This window comes from Rutilus rutilus, assembly GCF_951802725.1.
Source record: "Rutilus rutilus genome assembly, chromosome: 21".
NCBI classification, from domain to species: Eukaryota; Metazoa; Chordata; class Actinopteri; order Cypriniformes; family Leuciscidae; genus Rutilus; species Rutilus rutilus.
The window spans coordinates 10,749,609-10,771,132 of NC_140226.1; the positions used below are offsets into that span (position 1 = coordinate 10,749,609).

The 21,524-nt window shown below is 39.2% G+C and overlaps 1 protein-coding gene across 1 annotated transcript; it reads right to left on the minus strand.

Annotated features, from left to right (window-relative positions):
• Positions 1 to 2,890: 2,890 nt before the first annotated feature.
• On the minus strand, positions 2,891 to 20,989 carry zranb1b (zinc finger, RAN-binding domain containing 1b). The gene is made up of 10 exons (XM_084394101.1): positions 20,618 to 20,989; positions 16,622 to 17,583; positions 15,322 to 15,509; positions 15,076 to 15,229; positions 13,132 to 13,203; positions 12,226 to 12,424; positions 11,359 to 11,479; positions 8,500 to 8,629; positions 7,375 to 7,604; positions 2,891 to 4,917 (listed from the first exon to the last, which is right to left on the minus strand). Exons 2-10 carry the CDS (start codon positions 17,466 to 17,468, stop codon positions 4,699 to 4,701), a joined length of 2,160 nt encoding a protein of 719 aa, XP_084250227.1. The 5' UTR covers positions 17,469 to 17,583; positions 20,618 to 20,989; the 3' UTR covers positions 2,891 to 4,698.
• Between the last annotated feature and the right edge of the window lie 535 nt (positions 20,990 to 21,524).

Here is a 21,524-nt window from a genome sequence, read left to right on the forward strand (position 1 = left end):
GCTTTACTGAATTCATTGTCTCACGATTAGATCCAGTGATCCAGCTGTCATTGGCTAGGGATTGGGGTTTTGGGATGACCGAAAATAAGTTTTGGAGGGCCGCAATCATTGACCGAAATGGTGACGTTTAATTAGCGCTTTTTGTGTCTATTTCTATTTCATAAGCTAATACAGGTAAACATGTCAGCTGTGTGAATGCTAGGGGTAGGTTGACAATATCGATATCTCGATTTAATCGACAGATCTTTTAATCAATGCTGTTTTCAGTTGATGCGTGAACAAAATTCCACTATTCATTATATAGCATATATGCCATTCAATACTTGCAAAAAGCTTGATGCTTTGTTAATTTTGATATGAAACAAAGTCTGAGCTTTCACATTGTCAGTTTTGTAACAAAATTCAAACTGTCGTTGTGACGCTCTCTTTATTGTGGCCTGATGGCACTGTAGGTCTCATGATAACCTCTTCCTCTTTCTCTTTAAAGTGAAAGTGACATGTGAAGGCCAAATTCTCGGAATTTGTCATCTGCATTTAACCCATCCAAGTTAGTGCACACACATTAGGAGCAGTGAGTATTGAACACACACTCACACGGAGCAGTGGGCAGCCATTTTGCTGTGACGCCCGGGGAGTGATTTGGGGTTAGGTGCCTTGCTCAAGGGCACCTCAGTCATTTCCTTTCTGTATTAAGAATTGAACCTGCAACCTTAGGGTTACCAGTCTTGACTCTTAACCATTTGCCACAATTGCCCCCTTACTACAATAGTTCGAAATAAATATGAATGAACATCAGAATGTATGTTGAAAGATACAGTAAAACTTACTGAAATGTATCAGGTCTTATGTAATAACTCAATCAGTGTTTCAACAATGGAACGACATCACTAAAACAGCTTGTACACGCAATGTTACATGTTAAATGTCACGCAATGTTACATTTACTTCAGGAAAGCCAATCAGTGACCATAACTTGCTAAATTGACTCTAGCATTTGGCTAAATATATGCACTATAATACATAGTCGTCATATGTTTTTTACTTAACCTGTTGGCTTTAATATGTTTGTCGTTACAGTTACCATTGTTTACAGCAGTGGTTGTCAACATTATTGACTCGAAGGCCTCTTATTATCCGCAACGATATTCGAAGGGATCATGTCGTTTGTGAATAGGCATTTTATAAAAAAAAAATTCCTCACAATTAGCTGATAAGAGATTTGATTTTTCAAGACCATTTGAACCCTGGTTCTTCTAAGAAAAAAAACATAAGAAATATCTTGAATTTTTTTTAAAGCTTATTTTAAAGCAACACCAAAGATTCTTTTGTACCTTAAAATAATGTTTCCACAATCATTTCAGTGGTTCATCAACTCGTAACGGGGTGAACGGCACTTCTGCATTCGCTTTGCGGCCCTATATCTGCTATAACCAAGGGGGTAATCTTTCAGAAAAAAACTGAAGCTTCCCCGGGGGCCGCCATTGATTAGCAGACCATCACCTGCTGTTAGCCATCCATTGACTCCAATTCATTTTGGCGTCACTTTGACAGCAAATAACTTTAAAAGACTCTAAACTTTAAAAGACTCGTTTAAAGACTCTATTTGTCCATTATTTATTTCTAAAGAAACACGAAAATGTATAAAAGGCTCCATTACCCTGTATCTTACGTTATGGCCCTGTAAAAGCAGTTTTTGTAAAAATAGGCTAACGATTGCGTCATGACCACGCAACTCTCTGTCGCACAGTAGAGAGATTACCGTATGGACAGGAGGAGAAGCTCGCGGGCAATCCGGGGGACGTGGAGGCAAAATGACAAAATAATTAATCAGAATACTTAGCAAAAGTTTCTCCTGCTCCTAGCTCATGGACAGCTCCTAATCACACTCACCGTCTCTGCAAGTTTCGGAAGGGAATGATCCAGATTTCTCTTGGCACAACTACTAAAGACAGACGGGTTGCTCACGTCACATCTACGTCGTCAAGCTCAGTTTGAGTCTGCGCAGTACGCTCAGCCATCAGGAGTGCTTCTAATTGACTTCAGTTTTCTCCGTTGAATCCAATGGGGTCGCTGTGTCCATTTCTGGCTATAACCGCACTATGCAAGTTTGCCAGATCGGGTAGCGGATCTGTAGTTCGAATGAGACCGAAGAAACTACAAGAAACTACAAATTTGACTTGCTTTATGGCAAGCGTTACAATAGCAAAAAAATAGCAAGCAATGTCATTATTTAGTTTTTCTTCGTTTCTGATGTCACTATACATCATACTTTCATAAAATGATGCAACTTGTCTGTGGACATCGTTATTTCCAAAGCCGGTGCTGGATAAACAAATAGCATGCGTGCGGCGGTAGGCTTAATTATTTTACGACAGCGGTAATGGACAATTTCGCTTCCAACCTGTTGGTGGACCGCAGAGGAAAAGTGCTTTGGTGTTGCTTTAATGCTTGCTTTACATTATTTTAAATCATCTCGAGTCCCCTTTGGAAGATTACGGAGGCCCCCTAGTGGGCCTTGGACCCCTGGTTGAGAATCACTGGTATACAGGGTTTCCTGTTTTACACAATTTATACTTTACCCCAGGCTTAGTAATAAAAAAAAAAAAAATACTTGCAAGGTTTTGAGATTTCACACTGTAAATTCGTAAAACCTGGGCTAATGATTCATTTGTATATTTATGTTGTTCAACACATTTAACTATTTCTCTTAAGGTACAGGTACATTTTGCTTGAGTTTAATGCAAATTTGCCTTACTACTTGTTTTGAAAGTGACTTCTGTGTGAGAGGTGCGTGAGGTATAGTGACGTGAATGTACACTGAAACAAAGGGTTCCCGCAGTCATGGAAAACCATAAGAGCTTTAAAATATGATTTTCAGACCAGGGAAAATCATGGAAAACTCATGGACATTTTTTTATAGTGAATGTACACATTTCTAGTTCTCCATTGCTTTGCTGTAAAACATTTCACTGGCAAGATGTTGCTCTTTTAACCATTGTGCCCATTCAAATATTTTTGGTCATATAGTCCATATTCATACACTATACAACTATAACAATATACATCTATAAATTTCACTGGTACCTAACATATAAATTGAAATCTGTCCCAGCTAATATTTTCGAAAATGCACATCCACTGAAAAAGTCATTGGTGAAAAGTGGTAGAAACCCAGTAAAAAGAGATTATTTAATGAAGCATGCATGCATTGTTTTAGCAGGCTCTATGTTCATAAACAATCCATTATAAATCCATTAATATAACCATTATATTTTAGCACCACACTGTTTGATGTAATTCTTTGGTACCCTGTTTTGGTTTTTCAAAATAGCCTCTTACAGGATTAGTGTTCTGCACACACTGTGAAAGTAAATGGTCTAAAACATTACACTTTACATAGCAAGTATATAAGGTATAGCAATGAATTTTCTACTGCAACAGTAAAATCAAATAGCTTCAATGAGCATTTATCTCATTATGGTTAAGTGTTGTTTGTACGTAGAAAATCACACTTTTTGTTTTGTTTCAAAGTTTTATAATAGTTTCATAGTTGGACATTCAAAACACTTAGGTCTTCAATATCACCAAATTTGGTCTCCACCTTATATATCAAATATACCATAGTGTAGCAGAACTATCACATAATTTAAAAAAGAAAATAAAACATGAGGATGCGAGACGTGAGAAGGACTGGACACAAACACAGGAGGAGATGACAACGGGAAAACAAAGCCAGTTAACCAGTTATATTAGCACTGCAAAAACACTCCACAGATCTCTCTGAATGTTCACTTTGGTTTACATCAAGTCTTTGAATGTGATGACGAAGGTTTGGAAACCAAGTGGGAAAAAAACGTGCACTGAAAACCTGTGGCCAGACATTTCACAGAAGACATACATCACACACAAATACACAACTGAAAGAGTGAACGGACCACATTTAAAGAAGAGCTGAAATAATGTTTCCTTCGGAAAAATGGCATGAAATCTCATCCAACGGACACAGTAAACTGAAACATGCCTCTTCTTTCCTCGCAGCGTTCACGTTTGCAGTGCAGTTCAAAGATGGGACGACAAGATGTGAGTGGAAAAGCATTCATTTCTATGGCTCACAAACTATTATCCAGATAAATACAGAAAATCTGTTAGAAATCGAGTTGAAATGTCCACTTGCGTTCTCCTCGTAACGTTCGGGCGAGGAACGGAGAACCGACAGTTTTATTTAGAAAAGCAGTCGTGCATGTGATTCATAGATAACGCTTGTTAAACGTGTAGTGAATAATGTTTTAGTAATCTCAGTCTAGAGTCACACTACACAAATAAAAGTAGACATCTGCGTCGGTTCCGTTACAAACAGAACCAGACATTTAAAAAAGAAAAAAAGGGTGCTTCAATTGCTGCAATTTTCTTTCCTATTCCTTCCACTTCTTTTTCCTTAAATCACTACAAGCATCGCAACGGCAAATTAAAAACAAAACACAAACGAAAGCAAAAAACATACTCTGTAAAGACAAATACAATCATGATTGCATTCCTTTATTTTGCAACAAATTTGCCGCATTAGTGACAAAAACCGAAAAGGAAACCTCGGGCTTGTCGTTCGGCTGGGGCTAAAGGTGTGTGTTTGTGTGTTTCAGTGTGTGGGGGAACGCAAGAGGGCTGTGTTGTAGTGTCAAGTGCTGCCGACTGTTCGTTTGTTCACTCGTCTTCGTCCTCCTCTTCTTCCTCTCCGTCAGAAAGAGTTGGACAAGCGGCAAGCTGCCGGTAACCGTCCAGCCACTTCTCGACCATTTGAGTGACGAGCGGGTGGTTCCGCCTCCTCGAGCTCTTCTGCATGGCCACCAAGACCCCCCCCTCCGTCACACAGCAGTCCATCCACTGCCTCAACATGCGCTCCTGCTGCTCCTCTGTGCCCATCTGACGGACGCACACAGTAACCAATCAGAGAGCTCGTCAAGGTATATCAGCAGCTTTTAAACAGGTTCCAAGTCCCGCCCCTTCCGCTAACCCCACCGGACCTCTAGGTTGAAAAATCGTCAATGCAAGTGAATGTGAGAAAATAATTATTTTCTGGCCCCGTTTGAATTTTGCCATGAATGTGAACATATGTTGTCTGTGAATTTTTAATATAATTTTTCGTGTGAAGAATGCTACAATTTAGCGGGTAGAAGTTTGATACGGTTAGACTTTGTGTGAGAGCACTTTGTGGACTACAACTCTTCGCTGCTTTCGATTACATCAGACGGGAATCTGAAGAAAGAACAGCCCATTTGGTTTGAATGGTGACATTTGGGTACAAAACACACGGGCATCTCGATCTGTCTCCATAGATTATCGCAGCATTAGCACCGTGATTTGACAAGTGGAAGGAAAATGTGTTAAGGGGTGACGTCACATAAGGCGACATGTAGTCTTTCTCGTTATGTCTTTTCCACAACTGCTAGCCAAAGAATCATACAATATACTGTCAAACTCGTAACATGAAAAATTATATAAAAAATTCACAGACAACATATGTTCACATTCATGGCACAATTCAAACGGGACCAGAAAATAATTATTTTCTCACATTCACTTGCATTGACGATTTTTCAACCTAGAGGTCCACTTGGGGTTTTACGGATGGGCGGGACTTACCAGCTCTATAGAGTGGTGCAGGTATGACGTCACTTCGTAGGCCAATTGGCAGTTAGCATGGTTCCCTCAACAAAAACCCAATAGGATTTTTCCATAGGCTTTTGGATTATCACTAAAAACAAGCTGTCACAGCATCGTTATGCTTATAACCGTGCTCTTATAAACTAGGGAAGATGTTTTTAGATAAAAACTGAAAGAGTTGTCCGAAGCTTATTGATGGTGACGTTGAAGTCCTGGGACCGTGGTGTAGTTCATTTATAGCCTAGCTTTAGCTTTTTACTTCTGGCGACTGCATTTAGGCTTCAAACTTCATGAAAGTTGTGTTCATCTGTGAAAATTATCTTGATGGACACAACATGTAAGTATCATAAACTTTTGTTGATCACAGAGCTTGTTTTTAGCCATAATCCAAAAAACGATGGAAAAATCCTATTGGGTTTTTCTCGAGGGAACCAGTGTGATGCTAACTGCCGATTGGCCTACAAAAGTGATGTCATACCTGCACCACTCAATTTGGAACCTGTTTAAAAGCTGCCGTTGTGATTGGCAGACATCATACTTGCACCACTCTATAAGAGGGCAACAGTCAGGTTACGGAAGTAAAAACGCCATTCATTTTCTCCATAGGGAAATTGATTCTTAACAATGACTTATAAACCGTGAGCTACGAGGTTGTTAATCAATGGTATTTGCTTCCATTGAAGCTATCAGCCCACATTATTTCAACTTATTTTTAAAATATTGTGTTGAAAAGTGGAATTTGTGGTGAAAAAATACATTACCCATGATGCCTAAATTCACATTATTTTATTTTATTCTAATAAAAGTGCTGAACTACTACTCCTACAGGTCACTGTATTTGACGAATTAAAATTGTGGAGTAACGCAGCGCTGTTTCACTTGGGCAAAATTATGATAAATAAATCTTATAAATCAAATAATACATTTGAGTGTGTTGAAAATTATAACGTTACTCTGTGCGTTCGCTCGGTGGCTGCTATGAGACACTTGTTGCACATTGCATTAAGCTAGAACGATATTAGAATATCATATTAATAAACGATGGATGACTTGTGTTGCTAAATGGCATGCAATTAACTTTAAAATATATTGTATGGTGGAGAAAATGCTGTATTACTGTTACTACAAATAAAGCTCTTTCTGATTATGCCATGTTAGCCACTTGACAGAATAGTGTTGAGGTGGAGGAACAAGGTACAAGCATGTAACTCACGGCGAGTCCAGAACACGAGATACAAACAATTAGACTAACCGTGTTATATAACAACCATTACTTTTCTGCTTATAAAGGTATCCAAACAGATCACCTGCTGATTGTATTTAAGCTTCAAAATTCATAAAAACATCAAATGATTATCATGATGAATGTGTCAGAATCATAATCATTTGTTGGTCAAAGAGCTTATTTTCTGCAATAATCCAAAAGCCTATTGTCTTTTTGTACATACATGCATATTTCCTATTCAATACTATATGTACACAGTAATTTTTTTGCAACAAAAAGAGTATGATGTTGAACTTTCAGCATAAAAAAAAAACAAAAAAAAACATATTTGGATACTAAAATGAATGGTTTGTTTGACTTCCGAAAAAAAATTTATACACATCAATCATTAAAAACAAATGACTGAAAATCCGGACGGCGTGTAAACAGGCCATAACACCTCTTGAATATTCATGATCTAGAGTGTTTCATGTCAGCGGAGCGGCTCTCACCTCTTGTGCAGACAGAAAATGGATGTGCAACAGCTTTCGCTCGCTGTCAACCAACGGCAGGAAAGTGACAGTGACATCATCGTCGGTGTTCAGGTTGGCGCCCGCACCTCGATTATCGTAGCCATCGTTCTCCATGGCAACCAAGGCAGAAAAGTGTCCACGCGTGTAACCCAGGGCGATAGGGCTCTTCCAGCAGAAACTCTGCTCCCATAACAGAGGCAGATACACACCTACAAGGAAACAGCCAAAGCAAACAGTAATTACACAAACCCTGTGTGACTGACCCCAAACACAAACACCGTGTTTGAAGTCAGCCGTGTGTTGACAGCGATATATTGATTGTTTCTGCTGGCAGTTTTGTCATTATAGTAGCAATAACAGCCTGCCAGTGGCTGATATAATAAATCACACAATTCTTGGCCGGCGTAGTCAAACAGCCCACAGAATAATGCTAATGTGCTCACACTAATCATTACTGTGAACGCTGATAAAATTAATATAATCCTTAGACATGTGCAGTGACAGGATCTTTATAACTAGAACCACACCACACATCAACCAAGTCAATTATTCAGATGAGATTCGGCCATTTGTAGTGTTTCTAAATTAGTTTAACGGACACACACACTTTTATGTTAGATACTATTTATTACGATTAAATGATTTGACAGCTCTAATTATATTTACAGTATATACAAATTTATATATACACAATGTTGGTTATATTTTTTTCATGTTTTTGAAAGAAGTCTCTTATGCTCACAAAAGCTGCTTTTATTTCATCAAAAAAGCAGTTTTTTTTTTTTTCAATTTAAAATAACTTTTCTATTTGAATATGTAATTCATTCCTGTGATCAAATCTGAATTTTCAGCATCATTACTCAATCTTCAGTGTCACATGATCCCTCAGAAATCATTCTATTATACTGATTTGCTGCTCAAGAAACATTTCTGATTATTATTAATATTGAAAACAGTTGAAAAACATTTTGTTTTTTTCAGGATTCTTTGATAACCAGAAAGGTTAATTATATTGGTCATAGATATGAGAAATAGCTATTGAAAACCGAGCAAACCACATTGTGATATCTACACGCTAGTGTAACGTGCTTAAAGACAGCTCACCCTGAAAGCGTGTGTATCCAAGCGTCTCTCCTCTGAAGCTCTTGTAATATTTCACACCGTACACTATGATGGGCCTCCGAAGGATGTGTGCCAAAACAAACACATGCGTCTGCTCTAAACTCGCACCCGGCTGCAGGGAGAAGAAACAAGACAGAGAGACAGAGAAAGACTGTAACAACAATAAAATGGGAAAACAACTTATTTGCTTTACTAGGGAAACCTCAATCCTATGTTTCATTATGAAAAATATAAATCAACGTGAAACGCCATTTGCAAATAGGGGTGTGCACAAATAGTCAAATATTCCATTTGTAATAATTATTTGAAAAATTTAAAGGCACACTATGCAGTTTTCGTTTTTCTCAAACAGCGCCCCCTAGAGTCGCTGTGGAGTACTTGTTTTTAACGTTACTGTCGTAAATACCGCTCACGCAGAGCCGTCTCTGCACTCTTCCGACCGCGCTTTCTTCGTCGACTCTGCCATGATTCACGTCTGAAATGCGTGCTAGTGTCTTCCACAGAGGCTGCTTCATATGTTGTTGATATATCTGACGTCGTGCCGTAAAGCAAGTCATGATTCTCGCGAGATTTGTCGGGGCGCCACCTCTCAAACTTACATTGCATCTCTGGTTTGCCCAGAGATGTCCAGGTACTATCCCGGATTGTATCCAGAAAACATAAAACCACAGCTGTCCAAAAAGTCAATATTCGTGGATGGGCTGCTATAGCCAAACCTTTGCTCACTCGTTCTAATGCCAAATGTTTCAATGGTGCCAACAGTGCAAATCTTGGGCTGTGGACAATGTAAAGCATGTATTGTTCTCTGATGAGTCCACTTTCACTGTCTTTCCCACATCCATGCGAGTTACAGTGTGGAGAAGCCCTAAAGAGGTTTAAAGGGGTCATATAATGGTACATGCACTTTTACAAGTTGATTGTACTGAAATGTGTGTTGGCAGTGCCTGTACACAACCATCATAAAATGATAAAAATCCATCCAGTGTTTTTTTTTTAATCTTCTTCTTATATGTTTTCCCTTCTCTCAAATCAAGCCGCGTTTCAACACAACGCGGACCAGCGCGGTCATTGATGATACGCTGGAGCACTGTCTATGAGTAGAATGGCGTCTAAGCGATTGTGGTGTTCGATTGTGCTAAGAAGCTGCTCCTGAAAAAAGGATCGGTACCAACTATTCGTGTTCCTACTGCACCTCCAGAAGAAGAAGTGAGTGTAATGTTTTATTGACCTTTATATTAATCTTTGCAAATGCGGCTGTTTACACTCAGGGTACATTACGGCATGTTTTCTATGTACGACGTTCTCAATATAATTCATAATCCCACGTTTATAATGAACAACGCGTTATGGTTATTGTGTTATTATTAAAAACGTTGTATGCACAGAACAGAGGGGCGGGGTGAGCAAAGCTCATTATCATTTAAAGACGCATGTACTAAAACGGCGTGCTGAAAACAGAGCTGTTTTTACCAGGTAAAATGAGTGTTTTCTTACAATACTAATGAGAATTTTTTATTAAAGTATATTACAAACTTTTAATTTAGACCCTAAAGAATCATATTAGCTTGTACAAAAATGGCATTATATGACCCCTTTAACACCCGGACTGTTGCTGCCCAGAGTGAAGCACAGGAGTGGCTCAGTGATGGTTTGGGCTGCAATATCATGACATTCCCTACTGTGCTTACCGAAACATTCTAGACTAGAGGACCATGTGCACCTAATGGTTCAAACATTGTACCCTGAAGGGGGTGCTGTGCATCAGCATGAATGCACCAATACACACAGCAAGACTTGTGACAATGTTTTGATGAACATGACAGTGAAGTTGAACATCTCCCATGACCTGCACAGTCACCAGATCTTAATAATTCTGAGCCACTTTGAGGTGTTTTGGAGGAGCGAGTCAAAGAGTCCCAGTGACCTGACCGCTGTTCTGGAAGAGGAATGGCTCAAAATCCATCCGGCCACTGTGAAGGACTTCTATCAGTCATTCCCAAGACGAACTGATGCTGTTTGGCCGCAAAAGGAGGCCCTGCACCATACTAATAAATGACTGTGGTCTAAAACCAGGTGTTTCAGTTTCATTGTCCAACCCCTGTATGTTCTGTATGATAAATGGCGCACGCTGCTTCATTAATGGGTTTTTTCGTTCTCTCTGCTTGAGAATAAATGATTTTGTTCTGTATTTTTTTTGTTTACACACATCGTTTAATGTTTTCAACTAAAAGAAAACCTCAAAATATAATGTAAGCTTGTTGTTTATATTGCCTAATCATAAGCTTGTTCAGAAATGGTGACAAAAACTTTTTTTCGTCTTTCTCGTTTAACTTCATTTAAATAATCAAAAAAAAATTTAATGATATTTTTGAAAAATGTCCATCCCTGTTTGCAACCCATTTTGTTGTCACTATTTTGAATATCCTTTCACACTGGGAAATATGCCATGATCCATTTAAAAAAAAGAAAGAAAAAAAAAGAACAATTGTTTAGAGCTGGAGTGGGAGTTTCACATCTCGATGAAAGCTTACAAAGAAAAACTTTCTGTTCCTTCAGAATAACATGCACTGATGAATCAGTCACATTAAAACCACAAATGTGTATTACCAAAGTAAATAGGGTGAGTTCTGATTTCACGTTGGCTTCAAGCACAATGAAACTGTTCAAAAAGCTGTATGGAAGTGACAAACTAATGGAAAAATCCAGCCCTCATCCTCTCGGTGTGAGATGTGTGTCTGTATGTGTGTGTTTCTGTATGAGTCAACTGCAGGTATCTCAGTAGGTGGTGAAATATTAATGTTTTTCCTGAATCTATCAGCAGCAGTAAATCTGGTTGTTTACCTGACTAGCTAATGATAGTATAAACGCCCAGTCCTCCTGCCACTGCTCCTCCCGCAGAGAGAAATGCAAACCAAAGCTCTGGGAATACCAGGATTCCCACTCTTTCCAGCGCGTATAGAACCTGGAATACACACACATTATATCTGTGATAAAATCCACAAATGCAATTACACCGATTTGAATAAACACCATTGCAATTCAACCAGGATTACAACAATGACAAGATTTGCTGATGAAAACATGTATGATGCTGCCCATGCAAAACAATACTAGGATGTTCTGGGTAGTTAAAGGTGCAGTAAGCAATTTCTGAGAAACGCTGTTGAGAGTAACCGAGCAGCACACTTGTAGCCAATCAGAGGTAGGGGGCGTGTCCACTCATGATGGGGGAGGAAATTGTGAGCCAATCAGCAGTAGGGGCATGTCCACTCATGATGGGGGAGGAGAGAGTGAGCCAATCAGAGGTAGGGGGCATGTTCACTAATGATGGGGAGGAGAGAGTGAGCCAATCAGAGGTAGGGGGCGTGTCCACTCATGATGGGGAGGAGAGAGTGAGCCAATCAGATGTAGGGTGCGTGTCCACTCATGATGGGGGAGGAAATAGCGAGACAATCAGCAGCAGGGAACGTGTCCACTCATGATGGGGATGGAGAGAAAGTGAGCAAGAGGGAGATTTGAAGAATGACTGAGAATATCGCTTTATTTCTCAAGAAACATTATTTTGCTTCGCTTCAGCTATGATGAAAAAACATCCATTTTGGGGGCGGAGAAATGAAGGGAGGGGTGTGCTTGTATGGGTTGATTTCAAATTTTTCAGTGTTTACTGCACCTTTAATGTGAACCCAGCCTACTAATTTCCTGTCTTACCAGTGAGAGCAGTCGTGTAAGCTATCGTTGAGGCTCTTTCTCAGGACTGAGTCTTTGTCGTAAATTCCCCATGTGGCCTGTAACACAGAATCCAGAAGGCAATCTCCCGCGGTTCGGTTCCACAGAGCATACAGCCGGCTGTCCAGACGTGTGCCCAGCTCCAGAGACCAGTTAATGATGGGAGACTCCTCTTCCAGCTCTAAACACAGAATACATAATTTTCGCAACCCGTTTCTTTCCACATCCAGTGATAAATTTCATTTCTGCTAGCTGCCTGCAGATCTTCAGGGATGCAACAGAAATAGATCAGCTAAGGCATTTTCTAGATCAGTTTCTTCTCAACTGGTGGGTCGCAACCCAAAAACAGGATGCAGGTCTTTTTCTGATCTGGGACAATACTAAATGCAAAAAATTTAATTCAACTAACTACGACGTATAATTGTGGATCATTAGGACAGCAAATAGGCTGATTAATAAAAAAAATAAAAGCTTCCCATATCTTTTGATATTAAGGTCTAAAAGGTTGTGCACCCACACTTTACAATTTCTTGGCACACTGTTAACTTGGTAGAAGCTTGTTAAATTAGATGCCAACGTGGATAGCTTGAGTTACATCTTCAATAAATATAAACAAAACAATGCATGGTAAAAGAGCATATGACCCAAATTGTATTAAATACAGGTTTACTAGCAAACAAGGCCAATGTTGTGCCGACCAGAGTGTACAATAACTGAATTTCAAGACACGGTCCTGAAGTAAAACTAGTTGAGAAGCACTGATCTAGATTTTCTCGAGCAACACATATTAGACTCAAAAGTTTGATTTGTTGCCCATTATTTATTTGGTGCCCATTTTTAAGGTATAAATAAATGCAAATAAAAAATTAAAAAAATTAATCACTTTACCTTTTTGCACATCTCGATCCAGAACCTCATCGAACAGTTTTTCTTGAACATTTGGGGGAAGGTCTTCAATATCTTTGAAAAAAAATTAAAATAAATGTAAATCTTTTTCAGTTACAACCCTACTGTATGTAAAATGGGACATATTGTGGATTTTTATTCCACTTTTAAACATACTTATAAAAAGTTTTCCTTTCAATCAGTGGTGTAAAGTATTTGAGTAAATATAATTAGATAGATAATAGCAACTTTTACTCTACCTGACTACATTTTTAAGTAAGCATATGCACTCTTTACACCATTATATTTGTGATGAGTAATGCAATTACTCGATGCATTTTGCCAAAGCCACTTATAATGCATATATACAGCTTATAACATAACACAGCACAACGCCTGCTAAAGCTGTGGTAAGGAGGAGACTATAGGAAGTTTCTTAAAACATTCATTTTGATTGATCTATTTTTAAAGTTTACACCAAAAAAATTCTGTTTTATAAGAGAAGTCAAGGACTATTGCGTGACAGATATGATTAAATTCACAGGACTTTATTTTGGGACATCAATTTCTATCGTATCTGCAAACAGTGAATGACTGTCGCACAACTCTGAAAGAAATTCAATGATGTCAAGGTTGTAATGGGATTGGTTATCAAGGCACACTTGATCCAATTTGCCGTTACGCTTTCTCCAATAGTAGAGCCACGGACCCTCATATCTCCCAATTATTAGACCATTTCTGATTTTGCATGGCACCCAACTTTTACAAAAGAAGGTGGGCATTGAAAGTACTATATCTTGTGCGTTTTGCCCTTACTCACACAAACTTGTCAACAAGGCTACTTAAACAAATATGAGTGCATTAGCAGGTAGTTGCTGAATCGCAGGCGTTTCATATATGAGACGAGGACATGACTGCAGTCGAAACCAGTGTCCAGTGCAAGCAGACTTGGACTATTTAATTTTACGTAACATTATTTTATTTATCCATCATACTGAAGAGACCCTTTTGAAGGGTATTGGTTTACTTATGCCCTTTTTGAGCACTTGAGCTTGTTTGTAGACGTTTAAGAAGCTGTCGACCTTGATTTATTGCAATATTGGAATGTTCAGTTTTATTTAGATTTTAAAAAATAAACATGCTCTCCTCACAAATCAATCGTTTCTTGTTTTTCCCTGGCATGTCTCTTAGGTGTGGAGCACTAGTGCATCTCTGAGCCTATTTTCAGTACAAGCAAAATAATTAGTACTGTTAAAATAAGATACTCTAAGGCCTTTACTCAAGTCGTATTGGAATTAATGACTTGTAAATTGTAATGGAGTCATTTTCATCTTTAACTATGTTCGTTATTCTTTCTAATGTTACATAAGGGGAATGGCCTTAAAGCAATAGATCACTTAAAAAATCATTTACACACCCTCAAGTTGTTTCAAAACTGTATGAATTTCTTTCTACTGCTGAACACAAAGGAAGATATTTTGAAGAATCTCGATAATCAGACAGTTGATGGACCCCATTGACTTCCATAGTAGGAAAAAATACGGTGTCCATCAACTGTTTGGTTACCGATATTCTTCAAAATAACTTCTTTTGTGTTCAACAGAAGAAAGAAATTCATAAATAGGTTTGAAAGAACTTGAGAGTGAGTAAATGATGACAGAAGTTTCATTTTAACACTCTGAATTATTCCTTTGAACACTCTTGGCCATTTAGAACAGCGCAAAAAAAATTTTCTACTTGCATTTCATTATACATTGATTTATTTAACTTAGTCTGTTAAATCCATCCATAGTGCACAATAAAATTGTGATATTTTTGGTAGCAAGAATCATTGTAAGTGTTTTTTTTGTGTGTAAAAATTAAAATCGGCCCACTCTAAATAGGTCTCTGTGACCCATGTGGTCTGAAAGCGTGAGATCCCAGGGCGGGATGTTTGTGAGTGATCACCTGCTGGTAATGTGAAGGTGACGAGGTCGGTGAAGAAGTAACAGGGGAATTCTCCTTTACGCCTGTGAAGTGCTGCCGCCACCTCTCTGCGGATCTGTTCTGTCAACTCAGGACACACCAGAGCCGGTATACACTTTGCCGTCTGCTGAGACACCTGGAATACATTTGCAAAGAAACAATCATTTTGTGAGACTAATTCTGTTCTGCCCTCCCTTGACCCACCACATACGCAAGTATAAATCTGACCTCCGTGAGCAGCACCGCGAGCATGTCCTGTCTTTGGAAACGGATGGCCAGATGCACCAGCGTGAAACCAGCGTCGAACGCAGACGGGCGGTTGAGAATCCGCACCTCGTCTGAGGTCAGCTGACGTGCGATATCACCGCTTGACGACTTGTACGCCTCCAGAGCGGCCAGATCTCCCTCGACTACACCTGATGAAAGTGTGCGTTACATATGAGCGAGTTGAATTCCGCTTTCACAACTCTTTCATGTTCAATTCCCATCAGATCTATAGGAGCAATAGGAATTTCCCAGAAGACAATGATGCTTTAGAGATCAATGATTTCATACTTTGATGCAAGAGAGCAGACAGACGTAGCAGAGTTCCACGAGAGAGAGAAAAAGTCAGCTTGTATCAAACCAGTGATGATAATAAAGGTTTGATACCAGCTGATATCAAAAGATTCAGCTTTTAATTTCCACTTCACATCACAGTTAAGCCACACTTCAAAAAATCCGTAACACTTTACATTACGCTCTCATTCGTTAACACTAGTAAACATCAACTACTGAACAATGCTTCTAGACCAGAGCATTAATTAAAGGAATAGTTCAATTAAAAATAAAATTTTTGTAGTAATTTATTCAACCTGTATGAATTTCTGTCTTCTGCTGAACACAAATGAAGACATTTTGAAGAATTTCGGTGACCAAACAGTTGATGGACCTAATTGACTTCCATAGTATTGGACTTCCATTGTCAATGGTGTCCATCAACTGTTTGGTTACCGACATTCTTCAAAACATCTTCATTTGTGTTCAGCAGAAGACAGATATTCATACAGGTTTGAAACAACTTGTGGGTGAGTAAATGATGACAATATTTTCATTTTGAAGTGAACTATTCCTTTAATCTTAGTCAATGTTAAGTTTTAACTTTTTAAAATCAAAAGTTGTATCTGTTAATGCACTAACATGAACAATGGACAATCATATTTGTATTAACTGACATTATTAACAGATTGATAAATGCTGTAAAAACATACTACTCATTATTAGTTGTCAGCTAATGCATTAATGTTAAAGTTAGATCTTATTGTAAAAGTGTTACCATATCTAAACATTTTTTTTTTTAAATAATCACCAAAACACCAGCTGATTAAAAGACATTGAGCAAGATAGTACGTGAAGAGAAAAGATCCTGCAGCATTTGAGTGCTGATACAGGCACTCAATCTAACGCAATGACTTTCAGACACTTTTAAAATGTGGCTAAATACATTTTGGGGAAACTGTATCTGCCACTAATGGGGCTCATCTCTCACCAGCGCAGGCGTTCAGGAAGAGCCAGTCGCTTCTCCTCATCCTGTTCCGGATCTGTTTGAGTTTTTTAAAGTCTGCCTCCTGCTCATTATCGCTGCCCACCGCTCCCGACGCCAGCTCGATCTTCACCTCCGCTTGCCCTTTACACATAGGGGGAGAGAGTTTCCTCTGCCTGCCCCGGAGACCCCCGCTCACCCCGCCTCCCCCCGCTGTCCTTACGTTATCCCGCTCCTGCTCGTTTACTATCGATGGGGACGTGGCGCTCTCCGCCTCTGAATCTTGTTGGGGCGGCTCGGGCGTGCTGCTAGGTTTAGGGTGGTCGCACACCACACACCTGAGACTCTTTGGCCAATTCTCGTAGGTGCAAACCGAGCACGGCCAACGCTGCGTGTGCATGTTGAGCCGATTCCGGTCGTTGTACTCCTCGCAGGGGTCCGAGGTGACCGGGGAGGGTCTAGAGCCCGAGTCTGAAGTCTGGGGGGCTTCCGACGGACTGAGCGGACCCTGTTTCGAGCCCTGCTGCCTCTGACTGAGGCACTGCGTGCAGCGGATGGCGCGAGGCCAGTTCAGGTAGGTGCACATGCGGCAGGACCATTTGCTGCTGGTCTCGGGAAGCTCATCTGCGATCCGTACCCGGGGTCGGGCGCTGGAGTCGGGGCAGATGAGCAGAGTGGAGCCCCCCTGGGTGGTGCAGAGCTGGGGGTCCAGGCTGGAGCTGCTCTTGAAGGGTTCCTCGGTGATGATGGGCGCGTTGTGCCTTTGGGCCCGACACATTGTGCATTTGATGGCGGACGGCCAGTTCTCGTAGGTGCAGTACTCGCAGCTCCACTTCAAGCCAAAATCTGTCATCCTCGCTCGCGCCGGTCACACCAGCTGATCGCCCCCCCACCCTCCCCTCCGCCCGCCGGTCCTCCGTTCTTCACCTGCTTTCACTCGCTCACAGTCACAGCGCCTCCAGCTTCCCCTGCAATAATCACAGACAGGCAAAGTTTAGTTCTTGCTGGGAAAGGAACTATGATGCTCGACAATAATAGGAAAAGATTTGATATACATCATATAAAATATCATGAGTGAAATTATTCTAAATTTTATATTAACAGCATAAGTCATTTATCAACAACAACAGCAATATATATATCAGTACTGTGCAAAAGTCTAAGGCATGTTAATACCCCTGACACACTACAGCAAAAGATATAAATAACTGACTTAAAACAATTTGTGGGGGGGGGGGTATTAACATGCCTAAGACTTTTGCACAGTACTGTATATATTTGAGGTCAGTAAGTATTTTTTAAAGGAATTCATAATTTTTATTCAGCAAGGATGCATTAAATTTATCAAATGTAACAGTGAATACTTTTACTTTGTTACATAAAAATTCTATTCCAATTCAATATTCAAAATATTAAGCAGCACAACTGTTTCCAGAGCTGATGATAATAATACAAAATGGTTCCTGAGCAGCAAATCAGCATATAAGAATGATTTCTGAAGGATCATGTGACACTGAAGACTGGAGGTAATTCAGCTTTGTCAACGCAGGAATAAATTACATTTTAAAATATATTTAAATAGAAAATAGTTATTTTAAATTGTAATAATATTTCACATTTTATTTGAATTTTTTACTATACTTTTAAGATAAATGCAGCCTTGGTGACATTTTTTAAAAAACGTACCGACCTCAAACTTTAGTTAGAACACTATTTGGTTTGTCCCACTGGTTTTCCACTTTTGATATAGCCTAATTTGATTTAATCCACAAGTTTAGAATAAAAAAACCTGATCTGAAAATGTTCCAAGAGCATCTTGTGCTCCAATAGACCTTTTGAACAGATGAGTTACATGGTCGATGTCACAAATTTGATTACATTTGATTAGTGACCTAGAAATAGTGCAGGATATTTCGACATTTAACCTTTCTTTATTATACATTTGTCAAAATCATGAATCCCAGGTTTTCAATGTTGTCTTAAATTATTGGACCCCACTATAATACAGTTGTTAACAATTAAATACAATGTTTGTTTTTTTCTAAAGTACTAGGTAAAGATGTTACCATGCATTTGTCCTAAATATCCTTTTTTTTAAACCGACTGTTATAAGCTACCATGCACTTGATTTAAATAAATGTATGTCAGCATAAATCATGATGACATGCGTGACAGACAGTATGTACATTCTGTGCTTTTCTCCATGTCTCTTTATATAGTAACAGACAGAAATCTGTCCGTCTTTTGTCTTTTCAATCACACGCGTTTCCCTCTATGTGAGCGACCTTAATCTTTCCATTTGCTGCTGTAATAAAAACGAGCACAATACATTTATTCTGAAAGGCTTTTTAGACCGGTAAGTTGTTCTGGACTCTGGATTATTCCTGACAGTCCAAACAGGTGGAATACGACAGAGATGAATCCAGCTCACTGGGGCAAGCGGTCACATCCTTTGACCTACATTCCTACACTCTCATTTGGTTATTGGACTAGATTTTGGTTATTAACATTTGTTTAAAAAAAAATGTCATGATGACCTAGATTTCCCTGACAAATTTGTCCTATGGTGGTAACAGTGCCATGAAAATGGTAATAGTTGGTAAATGGTTTTGGTGATGGTAATGGTTTTCAGCATCATTACTCCAGTCTTTAGTGTCACATGATCCTTCAGAAATCATTATAATATGCTGATTTATTATCAATGTTGGAAACAGTTGTGCTGCTTAAATATTTTTAGATACTTTTTTCAGGATTCATTGATGAATAAAAAGTTAAAATAGAACAACGTTTATTTAAAATAGAAATCTTTTGTACCAATATAAATCTTTACTATCACTTTTGATCAATTTAACATATCCTTGCTAAACACATTTATTTTTAAATAAATGCTGTTCTTTTTTAACTTGTTATTTATACGGTTATAAAAAATATTTAAGCAGCACAAGTGTTTCCAACATCGATACTAAATCAGCATATTAGAATGATTTCTGAAGGATCATGTGACACTGAAGACTGGAGTAAAGATGCAGGAATAAATTATATTAAAACAGAAAACCATTCATTTAAATTGTAATGATATTTCACACTATTACTATTTTTTACTGTATTTTTGATCAAATAAATGCAGGCTTGATGGGCACAAGAGACTTCTTTCAAAAACATTGAAAATAGTAATTTTCCAAACTTTTGACCGGTAACGTTACTATGCCACAGATTTTACATGGAAGTCAAAGAAAACCGGGTTATTACCATGGCACGTCTATGAAAACATGGTATTATCGTCATAATTGCCACTTATATATTACATTTAGCTCTACTTTTCATGCCCCACATTTGGTCAAAAACAAACATTTAAAAGTTCACAACAGTAGGACGGTTGTAGCCTGTAGGTTCAATGTTTTCGAAGGGTCAGAATCTGTCAGACTGGATAGTGAGCTGTCAAAATACTAGACGCAATACTGAAACTGTACAAATACTGTCTAGATAGAAATATAGCACATACCTCTAGTTGTTACACGACAGGAAATCTGGCTATAACGGTGGGAGGAATTTTTTTCTATAACGGGCGATATAAATTGAATGTAAGAAGCATTTCCGCCACTACAATGTATCAAGTTCAAATGTACACAGCTCAAATGTATCCGAAGAAACTCTGCGCTGATGCTTGTAAACACTCTCGGCTCGCTTCGGAATTCCACACCGAGGTGTCGATTTTCCCCGAACTACAACAACACCATAAAAAAAGCTCCGGTGTTGGTGTCGGCACTGTAAATAAACACATACAGCTGACTTCTACTCAGACTGTAGGCTAAACTGTCCGTTGACATTTTCACTTCCTTAAAAATAAATCACCATGAAATAAATAATTAAATATTTCTGTAGCCTAAATTATAGCTACCCGTGCATTAGGAAACTAAAAAATAATAATATGCATGAATTTGCCCTGTTGCATATACTGTTACTGTGATTTCTCCCCTCCCACAGAAATATAAAGGCCCTTACCTGTCTTTGCACTCCACACTTCAGTTTGCAAACACTGCCGTTCCCGAGTTCGCCCTTCTGCAAACCGAACGACTGTCCTACCGAAACCCAATCCGATCGGGTCCAAATCCAGCTCAGCACCGACAATCTACCGCGACAGCAGAGCGATTCTGCGTCCGAACACCCATGTTATTCCTCTCCCTTCCTCTGAAACCCCAAACACCACCGCGATCTTCGGATCAAAGCGGCTTTTAAAGGGTTTTCAACACCGGAATTCCCATATCTGTTGCCGATGTTACCAATACTAACTGGCTTTAATGGCGGCGGCACAGGAGCGGGGGGTAAACCAAAATAAACCTACTCCGGAGATACTGGTAGGAGGGATATCACCTGGATCAGCGGGCACATATGATTGGCTCTCGCTCCGTAAACACCGTGGAAACCAATGAGGGCGCATTTCTTTCGTTAAAGGGCTTCACGGCATACTTCCTTCATAAGCAATAACAACCAGGAAACTGTTGCTCTTTGTCCGCCATGTTGGCTCTAAGAACACAATGGGTGGAATATTAGGTTTCACTCTGGATTGGAACCAAAATGGAGTGTGTTTCGTGTGTTCGGCTCCACTGCCAAAGCCAGTGGGATGATGTCATCGTTTCAGAAAGATCTACCGCAGCATCATCTGCAGTGACATAAGGGCAGTTTGTCAATGAAAACAAAAATAAAAGAGTTGACTACATAGCTCCAGGGCCGTTAGATTGTTCTGCGTGAAGCTCTTTTATGTTAAAACAATAAATGTCGGGCACAGTTTTAGCTGAACAGTTAGTTCCATTTACTCATTTATTTAGTAGATGTTTTTGTCCATTATCAATGTGTTCGTTTTATGAAGGAAAGACTGTTAGCTTTAGAACACAAAATACAATCGTATAAT

Excerpts from the sequence above, each read along its gene's own strand:
- zranb1b (XM_084394101.1), bottom strand. The coding sequence starts at position 17,468 with ATGACAGATTTTGGCTTGAAGTGGAGCTGCGAGTACTGCACCTACGAG. Across the intron at positions 12,425-13,131 it reads GGATCGAGATGTGCAAAAAG|AGCTGGAAGAGGAGTCTCCC; the intron begins GTAAAGTGATTA and ends TTCTGTGTTTAG. Across the intron at positions 4,918-7,374 it reads ATTTTCTGTCTGCACAAGAG|ATGGGCACAGAGGAGCAGCA; the intron begins GTGAGAGCCGCT and ends TGCGTCCGTCAG.